This window comes from Ranitomeya imitator, chromosome 2 (genome assembly GCF_032444005.1).
Source record: "Ranitomeya imitator isolate aRanImi1 chromosome 2, aRanImi1.pri, whole genome shotgun sequence".
NCBI lineage: Eukaryota > Metazoa > Chordata > Amphibia > Anura > Dendrobatidae > Ranitomeya > Ranitomeya imitator.
Genome location: NC_091283.1, coordinates 560,043,941 through 560,065,647, shown reverse-complemented (window position 1 = coordinate 560,065,647; position 21,707 = coordinate 560,043,941). Strand labels below are relative to the sequence as shown.

Here is a 21,707-nt window from a genome sequence, read left to right as displayed (position 1 = left end):
CATTTTGAGTATCTAGTGATGCCGTTCGGACTTGCCAATGCTCCATCTGTGTTTCAGTCTTTTATGCATGACATCTTCCGTGAGTATCTGGATAAATTCCTGATTGTTTACTTGGATGACATTTTGATCTTCTCAGATGATTGGGAGTCTCATGTGAAGCAGGTCAGAATGGTTTTTCAGGTCCTGCGTGCTAACTCTTTGTTTGTGAAGGGATCAAAGTGTCTCTTCGGTGTGCAGAAAGTTTCATTTTTGGGGTTCATCTTTACCCCTTCTACTATCGAGATGGATCCAGTTAAGGTCCAAGCCATCCAGGATTGGATTCAGCCGACATCTCTGAAAAGTCTGCAAAAGTTCCTGGGCTTTGCTAATTTTTATCGTCGCTTCATCTGTAATTTTTCTAGCATTGCCAAACCATTGACCGATTTGACCAAGAAGGGTGCTGATTTGGTTAATTGGTCTTCTGCTGCTGTGGAAGCTTTTCAGGAGTTGAAGCGTCGTTTTTGTTCTGCCCCTGTGTTGTGTCAGCCAGATGTTTCTCTTCCGTTCCAGGTCGAGGTTGATGCTTCTGAGATTGGAGCAGGGGCGGTTTTGTCACAGAGAGGTTCTGATTGCTCAGTGATGAAACCATGTGCTTTCTTTTCCAGGAAGTTTTCGCCCGCTGAGCGTAATTATGATGTGGGCAATCGAGAGTTGCTGGCCATGAAGTGGACATTCGAGGAGTGGCGTCATTGGCTTGAAGGAGCTAAGCATCGCGTGGTGGTATTGACTGATCATAAGAACTTGACTTATCTCGAGTCTGCCAAGCGCTTGAATCCTAGACAGGCCCGTTGGTCGTTATTTTTTGCCCGCTTCGACTTTGTGATTTCGTACCTTCCGGGCTCTAAAAATGTGAAGGCGGATGCTCTGTCTAGGAGTTTTGTGCCCGACTCTCCGGGTTTATCTGAGCCAGCGGGTATCCTCAAGGAAGGAGTCATTGTGTCTGCCATCTCCCCTGATTTGCGGCGGGTGCTGCAAAAATTTCAGGCGAATAAACCTGATCGTTGTCCAGCAGAGAAACTGTTCGTCCCTGATAGGTGGACTAATAAACTTATCTCTGAACTTCATTGTTCGGTGTTGGCTGGTCATCCTGGAATCTTTGGTACCAGAGAGTTAGTGGCTAGATCCTTCTGGTGGCCATCTCTGTCACGGGATGTACGTACTTTTGTGCAGTCCTGTGGGATTTGTGCTAGGGCTAAGCCCTGCTGTTCTCGTGCCAGTGGGTTGCTTTTGCCCTTGCCGGTCCCAAAGAGGCCTTGGACACATATTTCGATGGATTTCATTTCTGACCTTCCCGTTTCTCAAAAGATGTCAGTCATTTGGGTGGTCTGTGATCGCTTTTCTAAAATGGTCCATCTGGTGCCCTTGGCTAAATTGCCTTCCTCCTCTGATTTGGTACCTTTGTTCTTTCAGCATGTGGTTCGGTTGCATGGCATTCCTGAGAATATTGTTTCTGACAGAGGTTCCCAGTTTGTTTCAAGGTTTTGGCGAGCCTTTTGTGGTAGGATGGGCATTGACCTATCCTTTTCCTCGGCTTTCCATCCTCAGACTAATGGCCAGACCGAACGAACCAATCAGACCTTGGAAACATATCTGAGATGTTTTGTTTCTGCAGACCAGGATGATTGGGTGTCCTTTTTGCCGTTGGCTGAGTTCGCCCTTAATAATCGGGCCAGCTCGGCTACCTTGGTTTCTCCATTTTTTTTGCAATTCTGGGTTCCATCCTCGTTTCTCTTCAGGACAGGTTGAGTCTTCGGACTGTCCTGGTGTGGATTCTGTGGTGGATAGGTTGCAGCAGATCTGGACTCAGGTAGTGGACAATTTGATCTTGTCCCAGGAGAAAGCTCAACTTTTCGCTAATCGCAGACGCCGTGTGGGTCCCCGACTTCGTGTTGGGGATCTGGTTTGGTTATCTTCTCGTCATATTCCTATGAAGGTTTCCTCTCCTAAATTTAAACCTCGTTTTATTGGTCCGTATAGGATTTCTGAGGTTCTCAATCCTGTGTCTTTTCGTTTGACCCTCCCAGACTCCTTTTCCATACATAATGTATTCCATAGGTCGTTGTTGCGGAGATACGTGGCACCTATGGTTCCATCTGTTGAGCCTCCTGCCCCGGTTTTGGTGGAGGGGGAATTGGAGTATATTGTGGAGAAGATTTTGGATTCTCGTGTTTCTAGACGGAAACTCCAGTATCTGGTTAAATGGAAGGGTTATGCTCAGGAAGATAATTCCTGGGTTTTTGCCTCTGATGTTCATGCTTCCGATCTTGTTCGTGCCTTTCATGCGGCTCATCCTGGTCGGCCTGGGGGCTCTGGTGAGGGTTCGGTGACCCCTCCTCAAGGGGGGGGTACTGTTGTGAATTCTGTGGCTGAATTCACTCCTGTGGTCACAAGTGGTACTGCAGCTTCTGAGCTTCCTCCCTCAGGTGTTCTGGTGAGCTTGTTGACTGCTTCATTACTTAACTCCGCCTGATGCTGCTATCCTTGCTCCTTGTCAATGTTTCAGTGTTGGATCTGAGCTTCTCCTGATTGTTCCTGTGACCTGCTGCTTTGTATAGCTAAGTGCCTTTTGTTTTTTTGTTGCTTTTTTTCTGTCCAGCTTGTCTTTTGTTTTGCTGGAAGCTCTGAGACGCAAAGGGTGTACCGCCGTGCCGTTAGTTCGGCACGGTGGGTATTTTTTGCCCCCTTTGCGTGGTTTTGCTTTAGGGTTTTTTGTAGACTGCAAAGTTCGCTTTACTGTCCTCGCTCTGTCCTAGAATATCGGGCCCCACTTTGCTGAATCTATTTCATCCCTACGTTTTGTCTTTTCATCTTACTCACAGTCATTATATGTGGGGGGCTGCCTTTTCCTTTGGGGAATTTCTCTGGGGCAAGTCAGGCCTATTTTTCTATCTTCAGGCTAGCTAGTTTCTTAGGCTGTGCCGAGTTGCCTAGGTAGTTGTTAGGCGCAATCCACAGCCGCTTTTAGTTGTGTTTAGGATAGGATCAGGTGTGCAGTCTACAGAGTTTCCACGTCTCAGAGCTCGTTCTTGTATTTTTGGGTATTTGTCAGATCACTGTGTGCGCTCTGATCGCTAAGCACACTGTGTTTCTGGATTGCCTTCATAACACCTGTCATTAGCAAACATAACAGTGAACCCAGCCTAACAGAAATAAACACTTGAAATAGATCACTCTGTTTGTAATAACTCTATATAATATATGAGTTTCACTTTTTGTATTAAAGAACTGAAATAAATTAACTTTTTGATGATACTCTAATTTAGTGAGAAGCACCTGTATGCAGGGCCGGCTTCAGCACCCGGCGCACCGGGCAAATGCCGGGGCCCTGGGGAGAGAGGGGGGCCCACTCACACTGTCATAGATACAGCTGGGAGAGCAGAGCAGGAGATAACATGCTCTCTCCGCCCACAAAGTCACTGCTGGCTGCGTTCTATTAACCCCTATGTGCCAGCTTTGACACAAGCATCTTCTCACTCAGTCAGTGCAGCCAGGCAGGGACACATAGGGGTTAAGAGAAGGCAGCCAGTGTGACATTGTTTGTGGGCGGAGAGAGCACGTTCTCTGCTCTGCTCTCCGCCCCTGGCTGGCTGCCGTGCTGCTGAAGTTATGAGGCAGATTCAGGAGGAGCTCCTAGTCCTACCAGTGCCTGAGTGAGTGGCGCTGCTATATACTACGTGGGCTGCGCTGCTATATACTATGTGGGCTGCGCTGCTATATACTACGTGGGCTGCGCTGCTATATACTGCGTGGGCTGCGCTGCTATATACTACGTGGGCTGCGCTGCTATATACTACGTGGGCTGCGCTGCTATATACTACGTGGGCTGCGCTGCTATATACTACGTGGGCTGCGCTGCTATATACTACGTGGGCTGCGCTGCTATATACTATGTGGGCTGCGCTGCTATATACTACGTGGGCTGCTATATACTACGTGGACAGTGTTATCTACTATATGGCTGTGTTTATATGCGATCATGAATCGTGGTATGTGTTAAAGGGGGGCCCACTGAGACTCTTTCGCCCGGGGCCCTCAAAAACCTGGAGCCGGCCCTGCCTGTATGTATATGTTTGTATGTTGGCCACATAGCGCATTTGTGCACCTGCATATAAATTTACTATTAAAGTTGTGCTGCCCATTTTTTTTAATGTTTTCTAATTGGTATCAGAGTATGACATCCCCAGTGTTGCACAAGTCATGAATTAATTGAGGAAAGGACACCTAGCTGTAGATAGCTGTTTAATTGTTCGTGCTCCTGATTAGTAAGAACTTGGTACTTATTTGCTAGGTAAGTAGCCTTTTAGCTAGGTATCGGAGTGACACTCTGCCTCTAAAGTAAAATTTAATTTTTAGTTTTTCAGTGAAGATGTTCTTTAGTCACTTTAGCATTACATATTTTTTTATATTATACACATGGACAAGCCGATATAAAACATGAAAACCTGGAGAAACATTCATCACCTTCAGTTATATTTGTTTTTACCAGATTATTTTCAAGTGTTGTGTTTGCTTTATTCCTGATAGCCTAGGACAGGGGTGTCAAACTGCATTCCTCGAGGGCTGCAAACAGGTCATGTTTTCAGGATTTCCTTGCATTGCACAGGTGATAATTTAATCACCTGCAGAGAATGATTCCAGCACCTTGTGCAATGCTAAGGAAATCTTGAAAACAAGCATGGTTTGAGGCCCTCGAGGAATGCAGTTTGACACCCCTGGCCTAGGACATGTGGCTAAGACTAGGTCCTATGTAAGAAAGTCATGTGACCGAAGTAGAGCGCCCGCTAGGACCTTCAGGTACTCGGGCCAGGTCCGGTGGTCATTAAGGGGGTAGTCACGGTGGCAGTGACCCGGTCCATGGTCCTAGGCGTCCAAGTTAAAGGGAAGGTCTTTAAAGGGGTTGTTGTGGATAAAGAATAAAGTTTGTTCGTGACGCCACCTGTGGTATTCCGTCAGGCATGACCGATGCTGCTTAATGGGGTCCACTGGGGATGATATTATTGCAGCAGGGATGATATGGCCACCCACAGGTGAAGCTTAGTCCCCAGGCCTCCCGCTGTAGTAGGCAAAGATGACAGACAGTGTAGTGGTGGAAAGAATTAGAGGACACAAGGTTGCAGTCTCTTTACATTTTACTGGTAGTATGCAGCCACAGTTCAGGGTATGGATCACAGGTGATGGTGAGGTTCTGCCAGCCTGGAAGTGATTCGGAATTCCCCTAGCAAGGTGGAGTTGGAAGCCTTCCTTACTCTGTGTTGTAGTCCCTTGCTGCCTAAGGCTTCACACAAGATCCTTATTTTCTCTCTCTGTCCTATTAACAGGACAATATCCGCATTACAGGTAACTCGAGACTTTTTACAGGTGTCCCTACTTGTGGCGGCTCCGGGCTCAATTTGCTGCTGTTCCTTCAGATGTATTGGTGGACAGGCGACTTGGAATCTCCTGCCCACTGGATTGTGCTGTGGCGCATACAGTTACCCCAACAACCTCAGAATTCTGGCTTCCGGTTACTTGCGCCAATTCTGAAGTGAGCTCTCTCGCAGCTCCACTCCCAGTATCTTTCCTCTCCTTTGCCTCTTCTCCCCTCACAGTCTCTCACCGACTGCTCTGTCTTTCTCTTCTCTTTCCTGGAGCTGCAGAACCACGTATCTGCACGGCCCCAGCTTTCCACTCCTCACTCCTTACTCCTCTCTGACAGACTCTCTCTCAGAGACTGACTAACTCCCTCTCCAGCCAGAATATATTTAGGGACGTTCCCCTGAAACTGGGTCTCGAGCTCCACCTTCTGGCCTGGAGCCAGAACAGTGTTGTGTGCACTGGTTACCTGTTAAAGGGATCCTTGTCACTTCCAAGCATGGCATCACCCTCCCTGTGAGAAAGGCAACACCACTGTGACAACCGAACTCCAGGGGTGTCACAGAAGTATAATAACGTGGCTTGTGTGTGATTTTAGTTATTCATTTTTTTTCTTTTTATCTTTTGTGTTTTTTTGTGCAAAAAAGTGATCTGTTTCTATGAATGTTTGTATTTACTGCATAAGTACCCCATGAAACTGCATCTAGAGTTTCATGTACATCCCACTTTCAGAAGTTGTGGTAACCCCAACCAGATATTAAGTTAATTTTTTTTATTCCAATTGTTTGACCAATGAGGGGATAAGGCAACGGATTTAGGGGCTTTCCTCCTCCCCATCAAGTCTATGTCAGTCCGATATATCATACACTTACTGCTTCACTTCCTCAGAACAGATAAACTTGTGGTTTCCTCTTTGAAACTGTAGAATTATGAGAAACACTAGATTAGTGAGGACCAGAACTGCCAGAAATAAGAGAATTGTGAGGACCACGCATGAGCCATCATGAAGGGTGGTGGTGTGCATTTGTTCTGAGAAGTCCAGTAGCTAGAATCTTTTTTACTTTGAATGCAGATAGGGACATATTAGAGTAGTGACAGTACATATCAGTAACAGCAACACAGTTACAAGCGCCTGATTATCTGGACAGGAAGGTGCCCAATGAAATAGTAGAGTCTGTACAACATTTTTTGGAACATATGGATTCCCCAGACATCTCTAGTGATGATTCATCACCGGAAAATAACTCAGAGGTAAGTTATCACTTACATGGTTTTGTACATTATTGCTTATTTTCATGTCTGCCCTTCTAATTCTAAAATTATTTTTTTGCACTTCGCATAAACAGTGTGTATGTAACAAAATCAGCTCTGTCGATTTTATTGGTTTCTGGAGAGGATTGCCTCCAGATTAAGTTTTCATATCGTTCTTAAGCTGACACCGCTATTAGATCAAACTTGGCCAAATTCACAAAGGGGGTCTTCTGATAGTAGATGTTGGGTGGAGGGAAGTAAAATCAGTAACATGAGGATTGTATTGTTCATACTAGGCCAGGGGATTATTTCCTTCCCCAATTAACATCAATATGCATTTATAAGCTGATATGAGTCACGGTTGCCAACCATCCAAAAATTCCTAGACAATCCATAAAAACAAAATACCGTACCTTATTCCACTGCTGGTAAAAAAAATATTTACTGGCAATAACCTGACCTGATGAACAAGAAGATCGATTTCTCCTTCCCCTTCCTGCTCTCCTTGCACACGCAGTGATGTCAATCACTCCACTGTGGACTTGATACCAGCCCTCTCTTGAATTGAGTGACAGTTTGCCAGGACTGGTCAGGCCACCATACACCCACACTAAACATTGGCTTGAAACATACTGAAGGAGCAATTAGTGCTACTATAGGTGTAATTCAAAATAGAATAAGGAGCTCCCCTAATACCTTCGAGGGGTAAATACTGCTGTCAGGTTCCCTTGATTGCAGTATTGTAGAGGCTTCCCTTCGACTGTCCCCTTACAACCACCAAACCCGACGCAATAAACACTCATACCACCTTTCTTTGGATTAATTAGCCAAGTGGACCTTTAATTATACAAACCTTCTATATATATAATTGTCTAAGGGTTTTTCCGTCTGTCTGTCTGTCTGCCTGTCTGTCTGTCCTGGAAATCCCGCGTCTCTGATCAGCGACGGGCACAGCGACGATGATGTCATAAAGGATGTAGACATCCCGTGTCTCTGATCAGCAACGGGCACAGCGACGATGATGTCATAAAGGACGTAGAAATCCCACGTTTCTGATTCAGCGACGGGCACAGTATCGACGTAGATGTCATAATGGTTGCCATGGCGACGATGATGTCATAAAGGTTGCCTCGACCAATCAGCGACGGGTACAGTCTGCCGCGAATTCTGGAATCATCATTGTCCATATACTACGGGGACATGTATATTCTAGAATACCCGATGCGTTAGAATCGGGCCACAATCTAGTACAACAATAAATAACGTGTAAGTAAGGAGGTTGGTGGAAACCAATAAATAAAAATGAACCATCCAGCGTTACCCCCAGGTGTAACAACAAGCTCAGTGGCACCTTTGTTGCCGGGAACCTTTTCCATAACACCGTTCACCAGGGACACCACCCTGAAGAGTCCCAAAATCCACCAGGCAATTAACCAACATCCATGCATAAAGGAGAGGTTATCATCCACCCGATGTACAGCCTCCCTACCACAATTTTGCCATCAACTCTAAGAACCCCCTCACCACCACTTTCGAAATGACCCAGCAACACCCCTATCCACCATATTCCATAATCCAACCTTACTTGAACTCTCAAATAAAAGGGTGAGAGGGCGGGTCCTTTACTTTTGGTGTCTCACGCTGATTAATTGCCCCCACCCCCTCTCAGATAATATATAGGTCTGCTCTGTTATCAACACTCCTTCTCTTACCAGCCCCAGGGCCGGCGTCAGCACCCGGCACAGCGGGCAAATGCCGGGGCCCTGGGGAGAGAGGGGGGCCCACTCACGCTCTCATAGATACAGCTGGGAGAGCAGAGCAGGAGATAACATGCTCTCTCCGCCCACAAAGTCACTGCTGGCTGCGTTCTCTTAACCCCTATGTGCCAGCTCTGACACAAGCATCTTCCCACTCAGTGAGTGCAGCCAGGCAGGCACACATAGGGGTTAAGAGAAGGCAGCCAGTGTGACATTGTTTGTGGGCGGAGAGAGCACGTTCTCTGCTCTGCTCTCCGCCCCTGGCTGGCTGCTGTGCTGCTGAAGTTATGAGGCAGATTCAGGAGGAGCTCCTAGTCCTTCCAGTGCCTGAGTGAGTGGCGCTGCTATATACTACGTGGGCTGCGCTGCTATATACTACGTGGGCTACGCTGCTATATACTACGTGGGCTGCGCTGCTATATACTACGTGGGCTGTGCTGTATACTACGTGGGCTGTGCTATATACTACATGGGCTGCTATATGCTACGTGGGCAGTGTTATATACTACATGGCTGTGTTTATATGCGATCATGAATCGGGGTATGTGTTAAAGGGGGGGCCCACTGAGACTCTTTCGCCCGGGGCCCTCAAAAACCTGGAGCCGGCCCTGACCAGCCCCCTTAAACTTTTGACCCCACAGAGCCCACTCTTCTTCTATCTTTATTAATTTAGCCCATGCTTGTAGTAGCTCACAAAAATCATAAACGTGTGGTCTCTATAAGTGCAATAATCATAGAAAAAAGACCTTAAAAAACGATTTTTATTAGGTATGCATTAAAAGGATGTATAACATCCAAAAACAGACATACATACAAAAAGGGTTAGGATAATATAGAAAGACTAGATTGTGGCCCGATTCTAACGCATCGGGTATTCTAGAATATGCATGTCCCCGTAGTATATGGACTATGATGATTCCAGAATTCGCGGCAGACTGTGCCCGTCGCTGATTGGTCGAGGCAACCTTTATGACATCATCGTCGCCATGGCAACCATTATGACATCATCGTCGCTGTGCCCGTTGCTGATTGGTCGAGGCCTGGCGGCCTCGACCAATCAGAGAGCCTGGATTTCCAGGACAGACAGACAGACAGACAGAAAGACAGACAGACAAACAGAAAGACAGACAGACAGACGGAAAAACCCTTAGGCAATTATATATATAGATGAATCGAGGGAATACTAACCATACCCTACCCTGATACCTATTCTATAGCCTGCCTACCAGTAGAGGTTGGCACTCTAGAGGGATTCGATAGTGGCGCCTAACTGCCTTTCTGGTGATAATACACTGACAATATGTGCCAAGAGTGAAATAACCATCTGAAACCAGTATACAAGCGAGACTTTATATAAATGATGGAGCATATATAGTAGGTAGGTAGCTGAACGATCATGTCAATGGGGTACAGCAGACTAGCAGCTGACCTCTCCCTACTTAATACCCTAGGGTGCCAACCTCCCTACCTAACAGTGGAGGTTGGCACCCTAGAGAGAGCGATGTTGGCGCCTCCACTCCACAGCGGCTTCTTCTAATATCCCTGCAATGCTCTGATGTGAACCCTAGGGTGGCCCGTCAATAAACTACATGTAGCGTAGCCATAAGTCTATTAGGACAATCATCCACATTAATGGACTGGTATGTCATTTACAAAAATTAGAAATGCCAGTAGGCTGTGTGACACAACAGTCTGGGATCGCCTTTGCTGGGGTCAAAGGCCATGTGGTTTGTGCATTGAATCTGAGGCGTACAGCAGGTTTCTGAGCAAGCTGACCTCAGGTCAGATTTATTAACGTGAAAGCAACATAGAAAAACAAAACATAAAAATAAATCCTAGCCTGTTCGGCGCTAACTAAACCAACACGTTGCTATCTCAACAGCTGGGGGGGGCTTCTCCCACCCAGCTAACATTACACAATTCTTGAACACAGCTCTCACTCACGTTTGTCTCACACAGACAGGCAATCTGTGTGCCCCAGGCTGACGCTGGAAACCCCCAGCTGGTCATCTTTTATTCCTGCACTTATTAACCCATTAGCACCCTGAAGATACTGAGTGGCCTAATTCACATAGGACAAACACCTGGGCGAGATATACCTGCCTCCAACTACCACACCAGCATGAGTCTTACATATCCCCCCCCTTGCTCAGACCACTCCGGTCGAGCAAGAACACTCTTGAAACAGTGCACTCGGGATAGGGCATCGGCGTTCCTCATCTGCACCCCAGGTCGGTGCTCCACCGTAAAAGAGTAAGCCTGCAGGGCAAGGAACCACCGGGTTACCCGACTATTACGGTCTTTGTGGAGGTGCATCCACTTGAGAGGGGCATGGTCTGTGACCAGCCTAAACTTCCTACCGGCCAGGTAATACTTGAGGGAGTCGAGAGCCCATTTAATGGCTAGGCACTCTTTTTCAACCACCGCATACCTCTGCTCATGTACATTCAGTTTCCGACTGAGGTAGAGGACCGGGTGTTCGACTCCGTCCCTCACCTGGGAAAGTACAGCTCCGACACCAGTATCAGAGGCATCAGTTTGTACCACAAACTCGCTGCTGAAATCAGGAGTCACTAGTACGGGCTGAGAGCACAAAGCCCGTTTCAGGCTGTGGAAGGCCTCTTCAGCAGCTGAGGTCCATTTTACCATGACAGAACCCTTCCCCTTGGTAAGATCCGTCAAGGGAGTAGCCGTGGCTGCAAAATTGGGTATGAACCGGCGATAATAGCCGGCAATCCCCAGGAAAGCCTGTACTTGTTTTTTGTTCACTGGTTGTGGCCAGCCCTGAATTGCCTGTATTTTGTCGATCTGGGGTTTAACCACTCCTCGGCCAATCACGTAGCCCAAGTATCGGGCTTCTTCAAGCCCGATGTGGCATTTCTTGGGGTTTGCCGTTAAACCTGCATCTCGCAGGTCATCAATCACCGCTTGTACCTTCTGGAGATGAGTTTCCCAGTCCATGCTGTAAATTACGATGTCATCCAGGTAGGCAGAAGCGTACTGTCTGTGAGGCCTCAAGACTCGATCCATCAATCTCTGGAACGTTGCGGGAGCTCCGTGAAGTCCAAACGGCATATAGACATACTGGAACAGACCTTCCGGTGTAGCAAATGCCGTCTTCTCTCTGGCCGCCTCGGCCAGAGGAATCTGCCAGTACCCCTTTGTTAAATCCAGGGTCGTAATGTATCGGGCTTTACCAAGCCGGTCGATCAACTCATCGACACGGGGCATAGGGTACGCATCAAATTTAGAAACTGCATTCAGTTTCCTAAAGTCATTACAAAACCGGATGGAGCCATCCGGTTTAGGTATCAACACAATTGGACTGGACCAGGCGCTGTGCGAGTCCTCAATGACTCCTAAGTCCAACATTGCCATCACTTCCCGGGAGACGGCTTCACGGCGGGCTTCCGGAATCCGGTAGGGCTTCACATGAACAGTGACGCCAGGCTCTGTGACAATCTCATGTTTCACCAACTTAGTCCGGCCAGGTTTTTCGGAGAAAAACTGTCGGTTCTGTAACAAAAATTGCTTAACCTCAGATTTTTGTCGTTCTGAGAGAGTCTCGGCAACCTGCACCTCCGGTACGGTAGGTGAACAAACCGGACGGGGCAGATCCGCCGTTAGAGCAGAGCGGTCTTTCCAGGATTTTATCAGATTCACATGATAAATCTGTTCCGGTTTTCTCTTACTCGGCTGGTACACTTTATAGTTCACTTCACCAACTCTTTCTCGGACCTCAAATGGGCCCTGTCATTTCGCCAGGAATTTACTATCCACCGTAGGGATTAGGACCAACACCCTATCGCCGGGTGCAAATGTACGGACCTTAGCGCCTCTATCATAACTTTGCCTCTGGGCTCCCTGGGCCTGTAACATATGGTCCCTAACAATGGGCATGACAGCGGCAATACGATCCTGCATTTGTGTTACATGGTCGATCACCGTTTTAAAGGGAGTGACTTGACCTTCCCAGGTTTCTTTTGCGACGTCCAGCAGTCCCCGGGGACGACGGGCGTACAACAGTTCGAAAGGCGAAAACCCTGTGGAAGACTGGGGAACTTCCCTAATGGCAAACAGCAAATAGGGTAACAAGTAATCCCAGTTCTTCCCATCTTTGTCTATCGCCTTCTGGAGCATCTGTTTTAAGGTTTTGTTGAAGCGCTCAACCAGGCCATCTGTTTGAGGGTGATAGACAGACGTACGCAACGGGTCTATTTGTAAGAGCCTGCAGAGCTCCTTCATTACCCTCGACATAAAGGGAGTCCCCTGGTCGGTGAGTATCTGTTTTGGAATTCCCACCCGACTAAACACTTGTACCAATTCCTTGGCGATCGTCTTGGTAGCTGTGTTACGCAAAGGGACGGCTTCCGGGTAACGAGTGGCATAGTCCACGATGACGAGGATATGTTGGTGCCCACGTGCGGATCGGGGAAGGGGCCCAACCAAATCCATCCCAATTCTCTCAAAAGGGACCCCAATGATAGGAAGGGGTACCAAAGGGCTACGGAACCGAGATTTAGGGGCCGCGATTTGGCACTCTGGACAGGACTCACAATAGTTACGCACATCATAATGTATTCCAGGCCACACAAAACAATGCAATATCCTTTCTGTGGTTTTCTGTACCCCCAGATGTCCCCCCATTATATGTCCGTGGGCCAAATCCAGTACCTTCCGCCGATAAGGTTTGGGTGCCACTAACCGTTGCACTGTGTCTTCCCCTTTTTTTTCTACCTGGTAGAGCAAATCATTTTCAAGAACCATATACGGGTACGCTAGCCTAGTGTCAGGTTCTACGGGTACCCCATCTATCATTTTTACATTTTTCCTAGCCGGAGTCAGGGTAGGATCTTTCATTTGCTCGCTGTGGAAGTCATCCACCTGGACCCCCAAATCTGGCAGGCAGGGTGCCGGATGGCTATCTGCCACCGCCTCTCGCTGGGGTTCCTCAGTTTCCTCCGTTTCCCCCGCCATGATGGAAAAGGGGTACGGAAGGTTAGATTCACTAACCTCCCCAGCAACATCTTCCTGTGGGGTCTCCTCTAGGGACTCGGGACCTCCAGATGGCATGGGAGAAGATTCACGGGTACAGCTACCGTGAAGGAGCAACTGATTCTCCCACAACTGCCAGAAGTAGGGAAAATCCCTGCCCAGGATTACATCCTGTAACAATGCTGGAACGAGTCCCACTTTGTGCTGCACTGACCCTTAGGGAGTAGAAATCCATATGACCGCTGTTAAGTACGAGCAGGTGTCACCATGCACACACGTCACAGAAAACTTGTCAGACGGACCAGATGGAAGTGCCACCAGACTAGCTTTCACCAGAGTCACCACACTTCCAGAGTCTAGTAATGCCACAACATTTTTCCCATCAACAGATAATTCACACAGGTGTTTCGCTGTATCATTTTGACCCGCATTAACACTCACTAGCTGTGTAACCAAAGACATGCGTTTTTTAGAGTCTATAACGTCGCACTGCATGGGTTCAGCGGTAACAGGACAGTTTGCAGAAACATGACCCTTCTCATGGCAGCGGAAACACCTAACAGGTCCCCTACTGAGACCACCGTCCAATACTCTTGGTCTCGGAGTGCGAGCAGTCCCGGGCTCCTCCCCCACAGTTTTAAGCGATTTTCCTTCACCCGTGGTCCCTGGAACAGTCTTACCGGTTCCACGAGGAGGAGGCACAGACCGGGGGTTGGCGGTGTCGTCGGGAAGTCCTTCTGCCATGGAATAACGCTCGACCAACTCCACAAGTTGATCCGCTGTCGTGGGATTTCCTTGGCTTACCCACCTTTTCAGCGCTGGGGGTAGTACTCTCAGGTACTTGTCCAGGACAACCCGCTGGATTATTTCGAGTATTGTCAGTACCTCGGGTTGCAGCCATTTCTTTGTCAAGTAGATCAGGTCGAACATCTGAGACCGCGCCGGTTTATCTTGCAGGTATGTCCACTGATGTACCCTCTGTGCCCGGACAGCCGTCGTCACACCGAGCCGGGCCAGGATCTCAGCTTTCAGCTTCTCAAAGTCCTGAGCGACCTCTGGGTCCAAATCATGGTAAGCTTTTTGGGCCTCGCCGGAGAGAAACGGGGCAATCAAATCGGCCCACCGTGCCTTCGGCCACTTCTCTCTCAATGCCGTCCGCTCAAACGTTGTCAGGTATGCCTCGACGTCATCTTCTGCAGTCAGCTTTTGCCAGTATCGACTCACATGGATCTTTCTGGACTCTGCTTCCGGGTCCGCAACAGGCATGCTCGCCAGACGCTGCGCCACCTGTTGGAGAAGTTGGCGGTCTGCAACCGTCATGTCGACTATCTCTTTCAGCTGTGCGGCCATCAAGCGATTAGCTTCGTGCTGTGCGGCAGTGGCCTGCTGCTGTACGGCAGTGGACTGTACTAAGGCTTTCACCACGTCTTCCATGCTGTCGCCTGTGCCACGGTATGCCCGCGTTCTCCACCACAATGTGACACAACAGTCTGGGATCGCCTTTGCTGGGGTCAAAGGCCACGTGGTTTGTGCATTGAATCTGAGGCGTACAGCAGGTTTCTGAGCAAGCTGACCTCAGGTCAGATTTATTAGCGTGAAAGCAACATAGAAAAACAAAACATAAAAATAAATCCTAGCCTGTCCGGCGCTAACTAAACCAACACGTTGCTATCTCAACAGCTGGGGGGGCTTCTCCCACCCAACTAACATTACACAATTCTTGAACACAGCTCTCACTCACGTTTGTCTCACACAGACAGGCAATCTGTGTGCCCCAGGCTGACGCTGGAAACCCCCAGCTGGTCATCTTTTATTCCTGCACTTATTAACCCATTAGCACCCTGAAGATACTGAGTGGCCTAATTCACATAGGACAAACACCTGGGTGAGATATACCTGCCTCCAACTACCACACCAGCATGAGTCTTACAGCTGTCAAAAAAATTCAAAAAAATAGGAGGGATAATGAGGTAGCAAAAGAACAAGGATAAATCCCTTTATATACTAAAGACCAAAATAACGTCAAAAAATGTCTCAGGATGAGTTTGTGGCAGGTGATATTGTAATATTAAGCAAGTACTGCTTATGTCACCACGGAACAGACAGACCAACAGTTGAGGGGTTTATTAACAGGAATCAGGTTCTCCGCACAGGGAGGAAGCAGTAGAATACAACTAACAACAAAACAGTGCAAAAATAGGGGAGTCAATGAGTGTAACAGAAGTAAGCAGGATTTCTTGAGAAAAGAACACTTATCAGTCTGATGAGGACTTGCTTGAAGGGTCGTCTTCTCCAACGTGGGCGCCGAGAAACAGCGGCACTTGTCGTCCCTCTGTTGTCCGTGGGCTGAGTAGTCTCTAGGAATCCGCTGCCTGGGGTTTCAGGAGTTAATGTGGTATGCACAGGCTCTGAGTCTTTAGCTTTTACAGCACAGCCTATCCCGGGAAAACAATGGTCAGTCTATTATTAAGTCTCTCACCAGGAATCAAGGGCTCTGCACTGATACCGTGGGTACCATGTGTCACAGTCTCTGCACTGATACCGTGGGTACCAGGGGGTCACAGTCTCTGCACGGGCCAATGTCTCTGCACGGGTCTCAAAGCACCCCTTTCGAGCCACAGCAGAGTTCGCTTTCATGTACTCACAAGATGCAGTCTTTCTGGGCAATCTCCCTGTATTTGTCCTCTGACCTTGAGCTCTCTCTCTCCCGGAGAGCAGCTGCACCCTGCTTTAACCGCTGCTCACGCTGCTCTGACCCTTGCGTGCGCGCCTTTCCCCGCTCTCTGCCCGGCTTCCTTCCTGTCCCAGTCTCTAAGTCTGCCCCCTGGGGAACCTGTAGCACAGCTCAATGGTTCCACGCACGGAGCCGAGAAGGTAACCGCCCCCGGACTCTTCTTGTGCTAAACCTCCTTACAATATTATCCTTTGATGAGTAGCTATGAATCCCTGCTCGCAAGTGGGCTGTCTACACATATAAGACATCTATCTCATCTCCAAGTCACTATAGCAGTAACCAGATACCCACTGCAGCTATCATGCTATAAACCTGCAATGTGACAAGTATCAGTGAGACACATAAAGTAGTGTTAGAGGTAGATGGTACTTATCATTAGATTCCTTGATGTAATGCCGGATCGCCTTGACGCATTTCGCTATTCAGCTCATGAGGAGGCTTCAAAGGTTCAAGAGGGTATGATGCTGTGTTGGCTGCAGTGGGTATCTGGTTACTGCTATTGTGACTTGGAGATGAGATAGATGTCTTATACAGTGGGGGAAAAAAAGTATTTAGTCACGCACCAATTGTGCAAGTTCTCCCATTTAACAAGATGAGAGAGGCCTGTAATTGACATCATAGGTAGACCACAACTATGAGAGTCAAAATGAGAAAACAAATCCAGAAAATCACCTTGTCTGATCTGGCAAGATTTATTTTGCAAATTATGGTGGAAAATAAGCATTTGGTCATTAACAAAAGTTCATCTCAATATTTTGTTATACATGCTTTGTTGGCATTGACAGGGGTCAAATGTTTTGTGTAAGTCTTCATAAGGTTGGTGCACACTGTTGGTGGTATGTTGGCCCATTCCATCATGCAGATCTCCACTACAGCAGTGATGTTTTGGGCCTGTTGCTGGGCCACACGGACGTTCAACTCCCGCCAAAGGTTTTCTATGGGGCTGAGCTCTGGAGACTGGCTAGGCCACTCCAGGAACTTCATATGCTTCTTACGAAGCCACTCCTTCTTTGCCTTGGTGGTGTGCTTGGGATCATTATCATGCTGAAAGAACCATTCACATTTCATCTTCAATGCCCTTGCTGATGGAAGCAGGTTTGCACTCAAAATCTCACGATACATGTACCCATTCATTCTTTCATGTACATGGATCATTTGTCTTGGTCTCTTTGCAAATAAACAGCCCCAAAGCATGATGTTTCCACCCCCATGCTTCACAGTCTGTATGGTGTTCTTTGGATGCAACTCAGCTTTCTGTCTCCTCCAAACACGATGAGATTTGTTTCTACCAAACAGTTCTACTTTGGTTTCATCAGACCATATGACATTCTCCCAATACTCTTCTGGTTAATCCAAATGTTCTCTAGCAAACTTCAGACGAGCCCGGACATGTACTGGCTTAAGCAGGGGGACACGTCTGGCACTGCAGGATGTGAGTCCCTGGCGGCATAGTGTGTTACTGATGGTAGCCTTTGTTATGGTGGTCCCAGCTCTATGCAGGTCATTCACTAGGTCCCCCGTGTGGTTCTGGGATTTTTGTTCACTGTTCTTGTGATCATTTTGACCCCACGGGGTGAGATCTTGCGTGGAGCCCCAGATCGAGGAAGATTATCAATGGTCTTATATGTCTTCTATTTTCTTATTATTGCTCCCACAGTTGATTTCATCACATCAAGCTGCTTGTCTATTGCAGATTCAGCCTTCCCAGCCTGGTGCAGGGTTACAATTTTGTTTCTGGTGTCCTTCGATAGCTCTTTGGTCTTCACCATAGTGGAGTTTGGAGTGTGACTGTTTGAGGATGTGAACAGGTGTCTTTTATACTGATAACAAGTTAAAACAGGTGCCATTACTACAGGTAATGAGTTGAGGACAGATAAGCCTCTTAAAGAAGAAGTTACAGGTCTGTGAGAGCCAGAAGTCTTGCATGTTTTTGGGTGACCAATACTTATTTTCCGCCATAATTTGCAAAATAAATCTTACCAAATCAGGCTAGGTGATTTTATGGATTTGTTTTCTCATTTTAATTTTCATAGTTTTGGTCTACCTATGATGTCAGTTACAGGCCTCTCTAATCTTTTTAAGTGGGAGAACTTACACAATTGGTGGCTTACTAAATACTTTTTTGCCACTGTATGTGTAGACAGCCCACTGGTGAGCAGGGATTCATAGCTACTCATCAAGGATAATATCGCCTATCACCAGCTCATTCTGAGACATTTTTTGAGGTGATTTTGGTCTTTAGTATATAGAGGGATTTTATCCTTTTTCTTTTGTTACCTCTCTATACCTCCTGTTTTTTTTTTGACAGCCTACTGGCATTTGGTTTCTAATTTTCCTAACTAACATACCAGTCTATTAATCTGGATGATTGTCCTGATATTCTTTTGGCTACGCTACATGTAGTCTATTGACGGGCCTCCCTAGGGTTTACATCAGGGCATTGCAAGGATATTAGAGGCAGCCGCCGAGGAGCGGGGGCGCCAACATCGCTCTCCCTAGGGTACCAACCTCTGCTGTTAGGTAGGGTACAGTGGAGGGTAGGGAGAGGTCAGCTGCTAGTCTACTGTAGGCGATCGACACGATCGTTCAGCTACCTATCTACTCTAGCTGCTCCCTCAATTATATACAGTCTCACTTGTATACTATTTTGGATGGTTATTTCACTCTTGGCACATATTGTCAGTGTATTATCACCAGTTAGGGTGTTTAAATAACTCTAGTTTTTCAGGGCACCTTCTTATCTAAGTCTATATACACCTATTGGTCCCTCTGTACAGCTAGGAACTTCCAGGGTTATTAGGGATAGCTGCCAAGGAGCGGAGGCACCACTATCGAATCCCTCTAGAATGTCAATGTCACGGGGCTACCGCGACAGAGAGGATCCAGAGAACCGCAGCGCTCTGGGCCTCGTTCACAAATGATGAACAGAAGCTCTTCTCCTGAATTCTGACCTGGCTGTCTTGTGCCAGCAGGGCAGGAGTTAAACCTTGTTACTAAAGTTACTGAGAGCTATGTCTCTCAGCTGATTTGGTTTTGGTAATCTCCGCTCCTATATAGACTCAGCTTTGTCTACAACTATTGTCAGTGATCAGTTCTGCTGCCTGGCTTGGAGTGAGAAGGAGCGTGGTATTAGGAGCTTGGAGGTTTATTTACAGAGATTGGTGTCTGCTGTTTTGGTTACATGTCAAACCTGTTTTCCTTCCTAGTTTTTTCCTTCTCTTCCCTTCTCTGTGTTTCCTCTGTGGTTGTGTGAGCATTTGGTGAGTTCGAGACTTTTAGTTACCTTGTCTGTATACCCTGTTTAATTGTTGTATTATACACTAGTGTAGTCCACCTCCCTTGGAGGGAGAGGGGGCCACTGATAGGGCCTGCACAGGAGACAGGGATGCGCTGGCGGCTCAGGCCTCCTAACCATTATAGGTACTCCTGAGATAAGGGAAAGCCAGGGCCCCTTTATAGTGGCAGGGACAGGTGCGGGTCCCAGTATGCCATCCTGCTCCTTTATCGCCGTTAACGGCGTGACAGTCAACCTCCGCTGGTAGGCAGGCTACAGAATAGGTACCAGGGTAGGGTATGGTTAGTATTTCCTCAATTCATCTTTCCATATTATCCTAACCCCTTTTTGTATGTCTGTTATTGGATGTTTTACATCCTTTTAATGCACATCTAATAAAAATATTTTTTTAGGTCTTTTTCTCTATGATTTTACCCCATGCTTGCCCTACAAAGCTTAGTCATGGGTCGCCGTTATACTGATTAAAATTATACCTTGGTTGATGAAATCCATCTTGTGGTTGTTGTTTAATCTTTATTTTCAGTTTTGGGTTAATGATATGCTTGTGCTCCAGGGCGAGCCTGTGGGGGCGTCTTCATGTGGTGCTCTGCTTAGGTATTCATAATGCAGATCGCTGACAGGTCACTGGTCTCTCAGAGACCTGCCCCCTAGTTTACATAATGAATATTATATATACAAATTGAAAAAAAAACACCTTGTCCAGGCTGAGGCCAGCTGCAGCATAATCGCATGTGTAATGTCCATATAATTATTATGGTTGACGTTATCCTGATATTAAAAAAAAAACATTTAAAAATGGTGCCCGCCGCGTCTGTACAGTAGAAGCTATCGGTATATATAAAGGTGATCCGATATCTGCTACTGCGCAGGCCTCAGGGGGCGCCATTTTCAAATGTTTGTGGTTTTTTTTGAATATCAGGATAACCTCAACCATATTAATTATAAACACAATACACAAATGCAATTATGCTACGCCATATGCTCGCGCCAGCCTGCAGAAGGTTTTTTTTTAGTATGTATATATAATATTCATTATGTTAACTTATTTGCAGGTCACTGAGGGATCAGTGACCTGTTAGCAGTCTTCTTTATGAATAGGTAATTAGAGCACCACATGAAGACCCCCCCCCCGGCAGGCACGCCCCAAAGCATGTCATTAACTCAAAACTGAAAATAAAATTAAATAACAACCACAAGACGGATTTAATCAAGCAAGGTATCATTTTATTCAGTATAACAGTGCTGTCCTGACACTGTCTGTAGGTTACTGTGCACAATCCTGCTGACAGGTTCCCTTTAAACAAGCAATGCACAGTTTAGTGACTGTGATCACTCCCGATCCCCTCACACACATGAAGGCTCAGTACACCAAAACAAGGGGAATCGGGTGTTTGAAATCAAATGATCTTCTTTCACTAAAAATCATCAGTTGGAGGAGAGTCAAGAGGCCCTGTACACATCAGATGGTTTGCTGGACCCACCAAAATCGTCAGGTTGCTCTACAGTAATGTGTATTGAGGCTTTTATAATCTCCAGGAAGTGACAGAGACCATATATCAGGGAGTAACAGGGGAAAGCTATACAGAGCCCTACATGTGTGTATTGTAGCTTTTATTTGTGCCATTTTGGGATAAATAATGGAGTACTTTTTTTTAGGCAGTATGAATAAGAACTACAAATTTGCCATTCTCTGATCTGATGTAATCATGTGATAATTTCTTTGTAGCTTATTGTGAAAATACCAAATATTTTTTTTCATAAAATATATATGTGTGTCTGTTTTTGGTAAATCCTAATTTTACTGCAATCAATTAAAATGTCCTTATCAGATGATACATTCTCTTTATAGCTGTTTTCATGAATGGAGAGCGCACAATATTGAAGTGTGCCCTGGATTTAGCTTCAACCACAGTAACATGAAGATTGGTGCAATTTGAGGAAATAAGCAATTTCCTTGGTAATGATAGCTTGTTGAACAACCTCCCACCCACTCTATGGTTGTTCTGACCCTAGCTTCTCAATGAGCTCATTGACCCGGGGCATCGGATATGCGTTGAACTTGGACACCTCATTTAGCTCCCTGTAGTCATTACAGAAATGCCACTCTCCATCCAGCTTCGGCACAAGGACAATGGGGTTGGACCAGCCGATCTTTGACTCCTCTATGATACCCAGGCTCAACATTTTCCTCACTTCCTTGGAGATCACCTCACGGTGGGCTTTGGGAATCCAATACAGCTTTTGGTCCATCCTCACATGCGGTTCTGTCAGGATTTCATGCTCC

At 46.8% G+C, this 21,707-nt stretch overlaps 1 protein-coding gene across 2 annotated transcripts in view; it reads left to right on the top strand.

Annotated features, from left to right (window-relative positions):
* UNC13D (unc-13 homolog D) overlaps positions 1-21,707 on the top strand; it is a 157,066-nt gene that overhangs the window by 51,849 nt on the left and 83,510 nt on the right. Inside the window, exon 1 of one of the 2 annotated variants that reach the window (XM_069752048.1) lies at positions 6,351-6,642. The exons of the other annotated variant lie outside the window; for it this stretch is intronic. Within the exon in view, the coding sequence (XP_069608149.1) occupies positions 6,589-6,642 (54 nt within the window). The 5' untranslated portion in view covers positions 6,351-6,588. Of the gene's footprint in view, positions 1-6,350; positions 6,643-21,707 lie in introns of those variants that run through there. 2 annotated transcript variants of the gene reach the window in all.